A 13,803-nucleotide genomic window follows, 5' to 3' on the forward strand; every position below is an offset into this window, starting at 1 on the left:
GTTGTGTTGTTGAATATGAGTTGTGTAAGCTGTAAGGCTGAGTTGTGTAGGCCGTAAGGCTGAGCTATTGATCACTAAGACTAGAGGAGATGTTTTTCGAAGTTGCCCATCCCTTTGTGTGGATTGAGGAAGTTGTGGTGCTCTTAGAGCTCAATTTGTTGAAAGCCCTCCTTGGGAAGCTGTCCCTTAGAGTGGTCACTGTGTTGTTCTCCTCTAAGTACTTAGTTGGTCCCGTGTATGGGCAAGGTCGAGGCACACGTGTACAAAGCGACTACAGTATAGGGGCCAGGTCGAGCTATATCGCTTACAAGCGACCAAATCGAGTTGAAATGCGTGACGATGCATAAGCTGTTAGATGTTGAATTTACTGAATGATATGAGCTATATGTGAGCAGTGTGTTGTGAAGCTGAGATGTAGATGTATGTTGTTATGTGTTGTATGTCAACTTTGTTAAATTTGATGATGTGTTGTTAAGTTGAAACTGTTTATAAATTCTATATATGTTGATTCTTTCACTAGCTTACCCTTATCTGTTTCCATGTGGGTTGGACTGCAATGATCATACTGTGTATGGGAGCAAAGCAGAGATAGGTTGGAGTATAGTAGCAGGACTGCAGCTGTCAGACGGAACTAATATTTTTGTTGTTGTTTTTGGCTACTTAGTGTAGCTAGGTTAATGTTTTTGTATATTGACTTGTTGAACCCCAGGCCAGACCTATGTATATATATTTTCTATTTATATGCATACTCTATTTTGCGTGGTGTTATTTTTTGTGCGACGGCTGGGCAGGTCGTTACAAAATCAATTAATATTAATTAAATACTTCAATTTAATTGTTAACTTTTCAAACAAAGTAACAAAACAATTGATAAATTTGTTTTCTTTTTGTTTTTTGGAACTTTAGTTTTCTATTATATATATATATATATATATATATATATATATATATATATATTTATATTTTACTTGAACTAAAAATTACTCATCCAATACAATATATTTTTTAAAATTTCTGAGAAATTCAAAGTTGGAAAATAATAAAATAAAAAAGAATATTGTTATTTGGTGCAGTGACTAGTGAGTTGTATTATGTGGTTCGCATACCTCACTTATTTATTACGTTCCTTCCAGATCTTGCCACTTCATCTACAACAATTTAAGGTGATTCCGTCCCACTTCTTTTTCTAGTTTTTTTTTTTTAAATATATAAAAGAAAGCTATTTTAATTTTTTTTTTATCAGTTTTTTTTCTTCTTCTTTTGAGCAAAAGGTAAAGAGTAGGGGAATACACCATTTGCATATATCTAATTTGAAAATTAACTCTCTTTTTGTTAAATGTTTATTTTGTGTTCATGAAAAAAATCAATTATCATTTAAAGATTAATCCTTTTTTTTAAACCATAAATTACTAAAATAAATTTTATTCCCTATAATTTGTTTTCATTCACATAGTTAACAAAATGATAATTAATATATTTAAATTTTAACTATTTATTAAATTTGTCAAAAATTATTGTCCTTAAATTAAATGTCGATAAATTAATAATATTTAGTCAATAAAAATAACATCCTATAAAAACATACTAATTTTTAATTATTAACTTTAAAACATTGCATATATCATTAAAAAAACAACTAATTAAGATAATGTTTGAATTTTATATGCATCTCTTTTTTTGTAAACAATAAATAGGCGGGACCTATATATATATATTTTAATATATAAAGAATACTCTTTAATCTATTATTTCCTCTTGCAACATATATATTATTAAAATGAATCTTCTCCATAATTTATTTACACGACCATAAAATTGGACCTCTGACAGACTCCATACTAACTATTTTATTATATTATTTCAATAGTTAGTCATACAAAATCAAATATCAATGATTTATTATCAATAATTTGTCAGTTTAAGTGGTACTTTGATTTCATCTTCTTAAAATATGGTGTTGAATTAAAGGATGACTCTATTAAAGGTGGTTCACTATATTTTATAACATAAATTAGTTAATGATCATGTCTATAAATATTTTGTACTAATAATATAATTTCATAAAAATGTTTAAAAAAAATATATCCGGAGGGTCTAACTTAATTAGTAGATATGATGTATTTGTTGTTGTAAACTTCTTAGTATTAATTAGTGGTTGAATCTTAACCTTTGGAGAATAAATAATATATACTAACAATTAAATTAGGTTTAATTATATTTTTAATTCTTAAAATATTGTAATTGTGTGATTTTAGTCTTAATGTTATAATTGATCGAGTTTAATTTTTTAAATATTATAATTGTGTGATTTTTACACTTTATTTTTTTATTAAATAATTTTTATCTTTTAAATATCGTAATTGTATAATTTTGATCTATTTAAGTTGCAACACATTATAATTTTCATTCTCCTTTTAAATGATATATATTTATTATTACTAAAATTAACAACATATGTAACTTAAATATGTTAAAAATTGTATAATTACGATACTTAAACAATTAAAATTATACAATTATAGAACTTGAATAACTAAAATTGTTCAATTAAAATTAGAGGAGTCAAAATTACATAACTAGATATTTAAGATACTAAAATTGCTCAATTATTTGTAGTAATTAATTTTATATTTAATTTAATCAATTATTAAATATAATAAGAAAATAAAAATAAAATTATTTTTAAAAAAAATTAGTATATGTACTATCAAATAAATTATTATCTAATAATAAATTGATAAGTACAATAAAATTATCGATTGTTGTAATATTTATCTTTAAAATTATTAAAATAATGTCAATATAAACTTTTAAAAAATATTATTAATATATTATCTAATATATTTATCTTTAACATATTATTTTGTTTAGTTAAAATTTATTAAAATTATAAAATTATGAGAAATTTATTAAATAGGAAGTCAAACTAAAAAATTTAGTGATTTAACAAATTTTAATCCACAAAAACGAAATATACAACGGAGTATTAAATTGATCTCATTGGGAGCAGTGACATTACAAAAAAGAATTAAATACAAAGACTAGCCTTCCAAGAGACATAATGGCACCATATATTTTTTTTAAAAATAAATTATATCCTCTAGACCTCTACTTGAATGATACTAAAAAAAATAAAATATCAAAGATACTCCCCATTAGAAAATAGCCAATTCAATTATTAAAAAAAAAAATTGATCTCCCATTTAAAAGAAACGGCACTTATTTAAATTATTTAAAATAAGTGTTGTTGGAGTCATGTACGAAATCTATTAATATATATCACTTTGTTTCTACTTTTCAATTATTTTAAAAAATTAAAATAAAATTACGTGATATATAGGATTATTTTGTGTCGACTAACAACCCTTCTATTAATGATACAATATTTTAAAACAACTTTCTTTATATAATATATTTACATAATGCCCTCTAGTAAAAATCTAAAAAAAAAAAAAGTTTATTAATAAAATCTAATCCTATGTTTGTTTTAAGCAAAATAACAACGAAATATAATAGAAATATAAGAAACAGTACAATAGCAATATTTTCATAGATTTGGTTGAAGGAAAAACATCGGAACAAAAATAATTATTGTAAATCCCACTAAAAAATATTTCTCACCCCTAATGTAAAGAAATGGTGAAGAAATTTATGAACTAGTCTTCTCTCTCTAGTGATATTAATTTTTCTCCTACCCATCATCTCCCTTTCTTAATCTGTGCTTGTGACTCATAATCAATTTTTATTTTAAATTTTCAAATTTATATTTTACTATTAAATTATTTTAAATTATAATTTATAATTATATTTTTAAATAAATTTTAAGTATTATTTACTCATAATAATAAATATTAATTTTATTCTAATATAATTTCTTTTCTCTTCATCTATTCAAACCAAATAACTTCACAATAATATTTCTCTTCTATTTCTCACGTATTTTCCTTAAATTAAACATATTAATTTTTACTGTTTTTTTTAATCTATTTATATTCACCTATTTCTCTTTTCTAATTTTTTTTTTCATTTTATTTTATTTATCTATTTCTTTCCTCAAAATCAAACACAGGGGAAAAGCATATTGGAGTATATGGATTGGTGACATGGTTGAAACGATGATTGAGAAGTGAATGGTGCCACGTGGAGAAGAATCCCTGAAGGATCAAAGACTTGGTGGAGATCCATTATGACGTGGCACTGATTCCCACAGTTGGCAGTTGGTACTTGGTAGAGCTAGATATTTTCCACCTCCATCATACCAACCACTTCTATTTTCTTAAACGTTACTCTACCTCAACCTTTCTTTTTTCTTTCTCACACTCAATTTCCTATCGTCTATAATAATTTTAAGATTCTTTTTTTTTTTTTAAACTATGTTAATATCTATTTTTTATTAGTAATTATTTGTTATTTAAATAACAGAATAGAATATGTTTGATAAGATATCTCAGAAGTTTATAAATTGATCTTATTAATAGCTTTACTTGATACAATAATTTATTTTATAAGCTTACTATAAGTTGTTAGCTTATAAGTTAATCTAATTAAATATTTTTAATTTAATCAGTAAATTTATAAATTTATAGTATTTCAATTCTTAATTTATAATTTTCCGTTAATTTGTAAAATTTCATCTAATATATAAGTTTATTTTTACTAAACACGTCTTTAATTAATCACTTTTTTTTAGTGAAATTCTTACTTTTGATCACTTTTTTTATTAAAAAGTTTGAACCTATAAAAACACCATTTTTAATTTTTTTTTCCATTTAATTTTTTTTTATTTATATATGAAACAATGAAGAAAAAAAGCATTAATAAAATTTATTATCACATTACAAAATACTTTAATATTTTCATAAAATTTAACATATTGCATCTCACAACAAGAAAATATATATTAAATAAAGCACAAAAATACCACTTGATTAAATACGAAGAGGTCATATTCTCAATTTGATTTTCTCTAAAATAAATTTATAAAGCATTTCTATAACATGGTGATTTTTCTAAAGGCAATAAAAACCAGGGCATATTGCTTTCTAAAAGAAAATATTTATAAAAAAAAAAAAAAAAAAGTTCGGGAGAGACGAGGTTTGAGTGCGTAGGAGAAAAAGACACGAGAAACATGCGTAGCCTAACGAGAACCAGATAAGAAAAAAATCAGAAAAGTCACTGTTTAGTTCCACAATATCACATCATTAATAATTTCAATCAATTTATGTTGTTGCAACTTCGAAACCAAGAGAGCTTCATTTCCTTACATCTTTGATAAATGGAAGGTACTGTATTATTTTAAAAAATTAGTATTAATTTTATTATTTTAACTAATATGCAAGTTTAGTTATTTAGTTGGTGTTTTTTTTTACAACTTTTAATTTTTATTACTAAATTTACAATTTTTATTCTTTAATTTGAAGAAATATCAAAGTAAATTCCACAAAGAAATTGTTATTTATTAATACAATATATTGTTGAACAATAGACGGTAATAATGTTTCTGATGCTATTGGTGCCGGAAAGGAAGGTTGCTCATGCAATGGCTTTATTGTATTAGGTATATAAACATCTTTTCCTCGTTTTTTTTCTTGTTATAGACATGGGTGTTGGGCATAAAGTGTTTTTTCTTGTTGAAGAAACTTATAATAACATGTTGATTGTTTACTATATTATATATATTAATAATGGTATTCTTATTCTTATACACAATTTCCATTATTGAATAAAAAAGTTGTGTTGATTTGATGAATAGAAATAAAAAAAAAGTAGTTTTTATTTTTAAATTGATAAGAAGAAAAGAGAGTAAAAATAAAAAATATTTTACATTAAATATATCTATATAAATTAAAAAGTACCCAATTATATCTTCTTAACATAAAATTATTTATTGTTTTAAAATTTTATATTTTATAAAAAAATATTTCTTTTAAGAAATTGAAAATGAAAGGTATAATTTTTCCTCAGTACTAGTCAATTTGATGGAAAAGATATTTTGATTTAGTACATAAAAGTAACTTTTTTGTTTTATTTCTTCTCTGAAACAAATATTTTAAAATAATTCTATCTTATCCTTGTTTTTCTATTTTCTTCGATTGAATTTCTATTATAACACGGAGAGGCATTGTGTTTAAACTGTAAAGTATTGTGATCCACATATGTTTGTTGTTTTTATTGGTAGACATAAATAGGTTGGGTTAATTAAAAAAAAAAAGAATGTACATAATAATTATAAATGAAAAGATGTCACATAAATATGTTGGGTTTGGTGAAAAAATAAATACTTGTTACCAAATCAAAGTACATCAAATTTTAATGTATCAAATAGAGTTCAATCAGAACATCAACAAAATCCGAATCGAAGTGTTAAGTTCAGGTTGAGTTAAACTTGTTGTGGATGTGAAGTTTATATTTTCTGGAAAAAAAAAATAAAGTGATATTTTATTACCTAAAAAATTAAATATATTACTCCTAGAACAATGTTGAAGAGGGGTAATAAATAAATTTTAAGAAATACAATAAAATATATATTTTAAATTAAAAATTAAGTATATATATATATATATATAAGATTACTGAAGCACCCCCACCTCCTTTTAAAACCATCCTTGGTTATTTTATTGAAGTTTCAACGTAGTTAAATGACTACTTTAATTTATTTATTTTCATTGCTTAACGTGTATCTAAAAAATGTTATTAATCCTCGTAAAAAATGTTTATAATTATTGACTAAATTGTAAATAAGATTTATTAATAAAATAAATATTAATTTGAATAGCGAATATTGTATTAAAATATAAAATAATGGAGATGAAAAAAAGGGTAATGATAAAAGGTAAGTAAAGAAAGTCGGGGACAGAGACATTAATAATAAAGAATTAATATATGTAAAAGAAAGGGAAGACATAAAAAATAATAATATTAATATAAAGCAAGTGGCGTTGCATGTCTGGTGAGAACCTAACATCGTAGCCACAAATAAAACAAAAGGACAGAAATAAGCATTGGAAAGCAAAAGGCAGAGTTTCGCATTGCTTGCGTTAGTTGTTTAAAAAACATACATGCTGAGTGCTGACTCATGACTCGAGAGAGAGAGAGAGAGTGGTATTAAATATTAATATAAAATTCATCTCATTCATGTCAATTGTCAAGAGAATAACCCAACACAACACTCTCTCTCTCTCTACAATCTACCTTCCATCGGATCGGAAGATGAAGAGCATGGCCTGCGAGCTTTGCGATCAACCAGCTTCTCTCTACTGTCCCTCCGATTCCGCATTTCTCTGCTCCGACTGCGACGCCGCCGTGCACGCCGCCAACTTCCTCGTAGCTCGCCACCTCCGCCGTCTCCTGTGCTGCAAATGCGACCGCTTCGCCGGAATTCACATCTCCGGCGCCTCCTCCCGGCGGCTCCCCTCCACCTGCGGCTGGTGCTCGGCGGAGAATCCTTCGTGTTCGTCGACGCGCGTGTCCAGCTCGGAGAAGAAAACGAGGCCGGCGGAGAAGAGGAAGAGCTGCGGGAGGTCGGAGGCGGCGGAGAAGCGGCGGAGGAATGTGGGATGGGAAGCGGCGGAGGAGGTGTTGGAGAAATGGAGCAGAGAGTTAGGGTTAGGGTTAGGGGAAAACGGGAATCGCGTGGCGTCGCACGCTCTGAATGTGTGCCTGGAAAAGTGGAGGTGTCTCCCGTTGAGAGTGGCCGCGGCGACGTCGTTTTGGTTGGGCATGAGATTTTGTGGGGACGGGGGCCTGGCCACGTGTCAGAATCTGGCGAGGTTGGAGGCAAAATCGGGGGTGCCAGCTAAGCTCATTGTGGCCGCACATGCCAACCTCTCACGTGTCTTGGCGCAACGCCGCGCCTTGCAAGAAGGATGGGGCGAGTCCTAGCTCATACCTCATACCTCATACCTCATACCTCATACCTATCTACCATTACCCAAATCTCTGCTTTTCTTTTGCCTTTTCCCATTTAGGAATTAATACCACACTTTTGCTTCTTCATTTATCTCTTTACCCAATATGTCACAATTGCCTAAACTCTTTCAAAACACAACTCATTCTAAATGTGCTCTATTTTAATTACAAAACTATAAAAATATTTCCTCAATTTTTAAGCTATTTTTCCTTTTTCTTAAATAATTAAATTATTTATATATAATAAATAATCCCTGAAATCATTTTTGTGGCGTAAGAAAAATGAACCAAAAAATGCGTGACGCGTGACACCATCGTTTCATGATGCATCTAATAATCTATACGCTATTCGTGACTGTTGTTGTCTACCTGATTTTTGTTTCATCAGACTTGAATAAAATTAACCTTAGGAACCATTCATCTTGTTGATGCCTGTACGTCTCTAGCTTGTTAATAAAAAGGTGCATTAGTAGGTGCCACTTCTCTTGGAAAAATCAATATCTGAATTCTGCGGACGGATTTTATCTTTGCTTTCGTTGGGGTTATTCATTTGCTTCTGAGCATGCACCAACCGTAATTGATGTTCCATCACATACTGCGAGCATTCAATTTTAAAACCACACGTCTGCTCTTGGTCCCAACTTTGAACCCACCGTGTAATAATTTACGCCAACAACCTAAATTTTTATTCACATGGACAAAACTTTAATTCTTGTGTTTTTGAAATGAATTAGTCTTTAACCATCTGTTACAAGATAGTATTGGTAAGAAAATAAATAAATAAATAAATAAAGACTCAATAAAAAGAGGTTGAGATAGCACAAAAAGGATGGTGTTGGGTCACTCATAATCAATGATAGATATAATAGAGATAGATGTGAGGTCTAAACGTGCTTCTCAAAAGTGACATGTGAGATGGGTTGATGAATAGCAATGCACTTCATTGTGGTTGCTGTTTAAAGTTATTGCAAGAATCCCACGGAGAGAGAAAGACAGAGAGCGAGATAGTTGGGTTTTTGCGTATTTGAGATTCTTGCTGTCTCCAAAGGGATACATTTTGTTTAAACCACATGTTTCATGCATTTTTAATTCAAAAATCATGACATTAGTCTTGTTGTCATGGCTCATTCTTGACCATAATTTGGTGTCTTTAAAATATTCATTAACTAATGGCCGTAAACTTTCCATGTTATTTAAAGCCGGTTCTGATGGTTTAATCCTTAATCGAAGACAGATTTTTTAGAATCTTAAAATATCCTACAATTTTCTAAGTGGTAACCAGGTCCCACAGTTGACCAAAATCATCACAAGAGATCAAAGGTTAAATAATACTATACTAACTTTAGCTTAAACGCATCCATAAATATTTTATAATTTTCATTAAAACGGTCGATCTTTGAAATGGTAAAGATTGTGTGCATCAAACACATGTATACTAAAATAATAAAATTGCGTGTGATATACATCATATATGATGTGATGTTTAAATCAGGATTAAAATTAAATTGTGCTTTAATATATTTTTAAAATAAATTATTAATTACTAAAACTAGTTTATATCATAATATATTTTTTTATTACAAATATAAAATATTTAATATGTTAAAAATATTTATTTATTATAAACCTTAATTATAACATAATTTATATATTTAAAAGTGTTTATTTACTTTATATTTCAATTATATAAAATAAATAATTATATTTATTGCATAAGCTAAAATATTATTTCAACCATTAATGTACTTTAAGAATTATAACATTTCATTTAATAATGATTTTGTTAAACAACTGTGTTACTAATATTGCATGGTTATATATATTATGATGATTTAAGAATAATTTTTCAATTTAGCATTACAATTATAATCATTCAAAAATATATTTTTAAATAAAATTAAAATTTCTATAAATGTATCTTATAAACATGTTATTTTTGTTATTTTATATTTATAAGTTACTTCAACAAATAATTTTATTGAATATTTATAATGTATAAGTTAGCTTAGCAACTTTCAATTACAGACCAACTTTTCAGCTTTTCAGTTCCATCTAACTTTTTAACTGCTTTAGTCAAATATAACTGAAATCTCTATACCTAGGTTCCTCAACTAAGGTCTCAATTCAAATTCAACGGATGGAAAATTCAAAAGTAAAGTCCTGTTTCCCAATGGATTGATCGAGGTTATTTTTGTTAGTTGTTTAAATAGAAAAGAAAGACGGTATGTGATTTGCACAATGATACAAACTCTAGGAGGTTGATTGCTTCAACTGTAAGTATGAAGATATAAACTACAAATGTCCCCAACTTAATGTGATCTTGAGTAATTTACCCAATCCTAGAAAAAAAATGAAAGCACCAAAAAGAACAAAATTACTTTTGAATGAAAAAAACTGTACTGTGAGTATAGAGAAATGGAAACAAACTCAGCTTTGAGCAGAATAATCTTGAATCTTCTGTTCCAAACTCCCAGCCCTAAATAATAGAAATGGGCATTGAGCAATCTCTTAAAGCCAGTTTCATTCAGTTAGCATGGAGAAAAGGACTCTTTTTCAAAGTGGTTTTAGCAACATTCTATGCTGTCACCACTTTTCAAAGGATTTGCACTGGCTAGTTCTGAATTTCCCTGTGTTCACAATTTCAACCAGTGTAGTTTTAAGCTTGATGCCAAATGGCCCTGGCTTCACAGTATCAATATTGTCGTATTGTGAGAAGAACTCTTCCTCAGCTTCTGAAACCTTCGTAGTCTTATTTGTTTCCGAGTTTGAACACCACTCTCCTTGAACCAACCCATTAGATGATCGGTTGAGAATCAAATCATCAATTTTCTCTAGAACCATATCACCTTCTCCAAATGGACGTGCAAATGCAGCCCCAGTTTCTAGCATTGTGTCATAGTTTGACATATCAAGCAATTGGGATTCAGAAGGATCAATGTCCCAAAGACTGTACATTAGATTGTTGTCCACAATGGTGTTTTGGAACTCGTGGGAGTTGCACAACACTGTGTGGAAATATGATTCCAGAGGGTAAACCACATTGCTGAAGAACATTAGAAGTTTTCTTGGTAAATTGTCCCATCCACTAACACAGTACTCCATAAAGGCTCTTGTGAGAATCATCCAGGGTGAACCTATTAATAAAATGACATGAGAAACTAATAGCAAAAAACAGTAATGATACACGTGCAACATTCTTAAAACAATTTATACAACGTTATTTATTATTATTTTTTTATGTCTATCTCTTTTCATCATTAGTAAATGTAACTAATGATGTGATGAAATCAGAAAAAAAAAAAAGAAGAAAAAGTTGTACAAATATCATTTCCCTAACATCAAATGGAACTGTTTCTTTCTTAAAGTTCGATTATCAATTTTGTTTCATATTTTCATATATTTGGAAATGAAGGTTTGATGTTTGAAGGTAAACTGACCTCGAAATAGCTTGAAAGCATCTGGGGTATCTCGGGATTCCACAGCAAAGAAAAGTGGACTATTCTTTTCATAATGCAAACTTTGGTCTACCACAATTTGATTAATGTCTCGTTGTCTGCATCATGTCATCGACCACTTAATAAAACCTATTTAGATGAATGGTGGAAACATTTGAAAAGGGTTGTTCCTTTATTTTCTGTTACCATGAAGGGTTGGACCCATTTTGATTAAGATCATAATCTACGATTCTTTGGATGATTAGCAGCAATTATATTTTTTATTCCTCCGCCCCACCCAGAGAAAAAATGATGAATAATTAAGAAAGAAAGAAACCCTGATATCATATATCTCTTGGACGAACACAATTATTAATTGTGATTGGACGATTTCCCTGTTGCAGACAGGTAATGTAGGGCTCTCCACTCAAACATAACAAATAAAGGTAACTAATTTGTTATTTTATAAGTTATAGACCTATAGTTATCGCTATGATTATTTAATTGAAACTTTATAATATGCATGTAGTTAAGGAAATAAGCCAGACCTTAATTTGCGGATTACTTACTCGTTCCGAACTGTCTTGTTAGTGTAATGAATGAAGTTGACATATGTTGGCAAGAATGTGAAAGCATAAAGGATATCTGCACAGAAATAAATAAAACACAGTTGAAACTTGAAATTGTTATCCCAATTAAGGCACCTTGATACACATATAGATCTCAACATAACTACACAAACTAGGAAGAGGGCAATGCTAATATTTCTAGCAATAAACTTTTACTTACTTGGTTGGAGTTATTGAATTCATAGTCCTCTAACATTTAAAATTGTCCTCTTAACATTAATACAAAGTGAACTTCAGAACAGAAGTTTATAGCACAAAAATACCAGTGACACTTACCATCCTGAGTCATGAGAGGATAATCTGAGGCACTTAATGTGATGAACCAGTCCCAATCTTGGTTCAGTTTAAGAAGCAAAGCAGCAGCATGCAGAGGAGCAGAAAGAGCCGAAGATCCCATCCTATTGATGGCATAACTTTTCCCAATCACATTCACATTTCCAAATTCCTCAAACACCTCAAGGGATTTAACTGAAATAGCCAAATCCATTCTCTCAGACTCAGAGGAACTATCATCAAGCTGAAGTAGGTACTGATTTCTTGGATGGTATACAGCCTTCAACAGCCTCAACATCTTCTTACTCTCTCCTCTGGTGCCAAGAATCCAATATGCAAGCACAGGAGGGTACCCGTTTCCTTTTGACACAACATGCTTAGGATTGTAGTGCCTCAACTTGGATACTGTGGCATAAGAAACATTTGAAGTGTTCAATCTTGAAACTGTTCCCAACAACACCAAGCATGCAGCAAATATCAGAAGGCATAGACGATAATCCAATCCCCTACATGGAAATTTGGACGTTCTCATTGAAGTGGTTCTCTATGGATGCAAGGAAGATATGAATTCAGATCAACTTGGCTTCCATCAAGAGGTTCGGCACCAACAAAATTTGCCTTTGATGATCTGACTTCGATCAGAGAGATACTGTGGTACATTAGAGGAAAATATCTATAATGATAATCTGTGGATCTATAATTCAAATTAAAGTGAGACGAGTAAGGTAAAAAATCAGCGTAGAAGGTGTGAATGTGATTGAGAATGGAAAAGGGTGAAGGATGTTGAAACTTGTACCTAACGTTTGGAAACTTGAACTGGAAGGTAACATAAAGCAGGGTTGGATGTTTGAAAGCTTATCATGACCATTTCTGAAAACAAGAAACATTTCCTCGTTGTAGATTATGACGTTATATTCAGATAAACTTCTTACTTTTAAGAAAAAAAATAAATAATAAGTTTTTTCATAAACCAAAATTTTTTAATTTAATTTTAACTTAAGTTTTATTTTGTTTTTTCTCTTAAAAATACTTGTAAAGAAATTTATCTAAACATACCTTAATAAATAATAACTTAATAACTGAATAAAAATGCGGTGAGAGGGAGTTTGCATGTACAATTTTTCCGCTAATAAAGTGTTAGTTAATCACTCTATCTCATTGAAAGAGGTAAATGGGGTTCTTTTTTTGGTTGCACGAATTTGTCTCTCTCGTTCTTTTTCTTTGATTTTCCTGAATTGCTACTTGCTCGAACAACAAGTAGGGCATGTCAATTTAACACGTCTTCATGGGTACTTGCCTGAACCCGCCCCAATTTAGATGGGAAAACTCGTGTTTATTAGGTTCGGGTTCGGATTTTTCCCGATTGATAAAATTAGGGGCGGGGACGGGAGCGGGGACGGGGGCGGGATGTTAATACCCACCCCGCCCCCGCCCCATACCCGCTCTGTTTAATAATATAATTAAAAAATTATTTTTATATATATATAAACCAAAATTATAAATATTTATATGTAAAAATTTATATTATTTTACTTTTCTTTTATTTTTTTTTAAATTGT

At 29.5% G+C, this 13,803-nt stretch overlaps 2 protein-coding genes across 2 annotated transcripts; one reads left to right on the top strand and one right to left on the bottom strand.

The window, feature by feature from the left end:
• The first annotated feature begins 6,984 nt into the window (after positions 1-6,984).
• On the top strand, positions 6,985-8,406 carry BBX32 (B-box 32). Its single transcript, XM_083074682.1, has one exon. The coding sequence runs from the start codon at positions 7,135-7,137 to the stop codon at positions 7,879-7,881; it is 747 nt and encodes a 248-aa protein (XP_082930808.1). The 5' UTR covers positions 6,985-7,134; the 3' UTR covers positions 7,882-8,406.
• Positions 8,407-10,147: 1,741 nt separating this feature from the next.
• LOC109816987 (beta-glucuronosyltransferase GlcAT14C) lies at positions 10,148-13,072 on the bottom strand. Its single transcript, XM_029275148.2, has 4 exons — positions 12,248-13,072; positions 11,912-11,987; positions 11,346-11,461; positions 10,148-11,042 (listed from the first exon to the last, which is right to left on the bottom strand). Exons 1-4 carry the CDS (start codon positions 12,774-12,776, stop codon positions 10,492-10,494), a joined length of 1,272 nt encoding a protein of 423 aa, XP_029130981.1. The 5' UTR covers positions 12,777-13,072; the 3' UTR covers positions 10,148-10,491.
• Positions 13,073-13,803: the final 731 nt, after the last annotated feature.

Source organism: Cajanus cajan, chromosome 5 (assembly GCF_000230855.2).
Source record: "Cajanus cajan strain Asha chromosome 5, NIPB_CcT2T_4, whole genome shotgun sequence".
Taxonomy (NCBI): Eukaryota; Viridiplantae; Streptophyta; class Magnoliopsida; order Fabales; family Fabaceae; genus Cajanus; species Cajanus cajan.

Bases quoted from the DNA above. Each gene is read 5' to 3' on its own strand.
- BBX32 (XM_083074682.1), top strand. From the start codon at position 7,135: ATGTCAATTGTCAAGAGAATAACCCAACACAACACTCTCTCTCTCTCT.
- LOC109816987 (XM_029275148.2), bottom strand. From the start codon at position 12,776: ATGAGAACGTCCAAATTTCCATGTAGGGGATTGGATTATCGTCTATGC. The intron at 11,462-11,911 runs GTAAGTAATCCG...GACATGATGCAG, and splicing joins AACAAGACAGTTCGGAACGA to ACAACGAGACATTAATCAAA. The intron at 11,043-11,345 runs GTCAGTTTACCT...TTTTATTAATAG, and splicing joins TGCTTTCAAGCTATTTCGAG to GTTCACCCTGGATGATTCTC.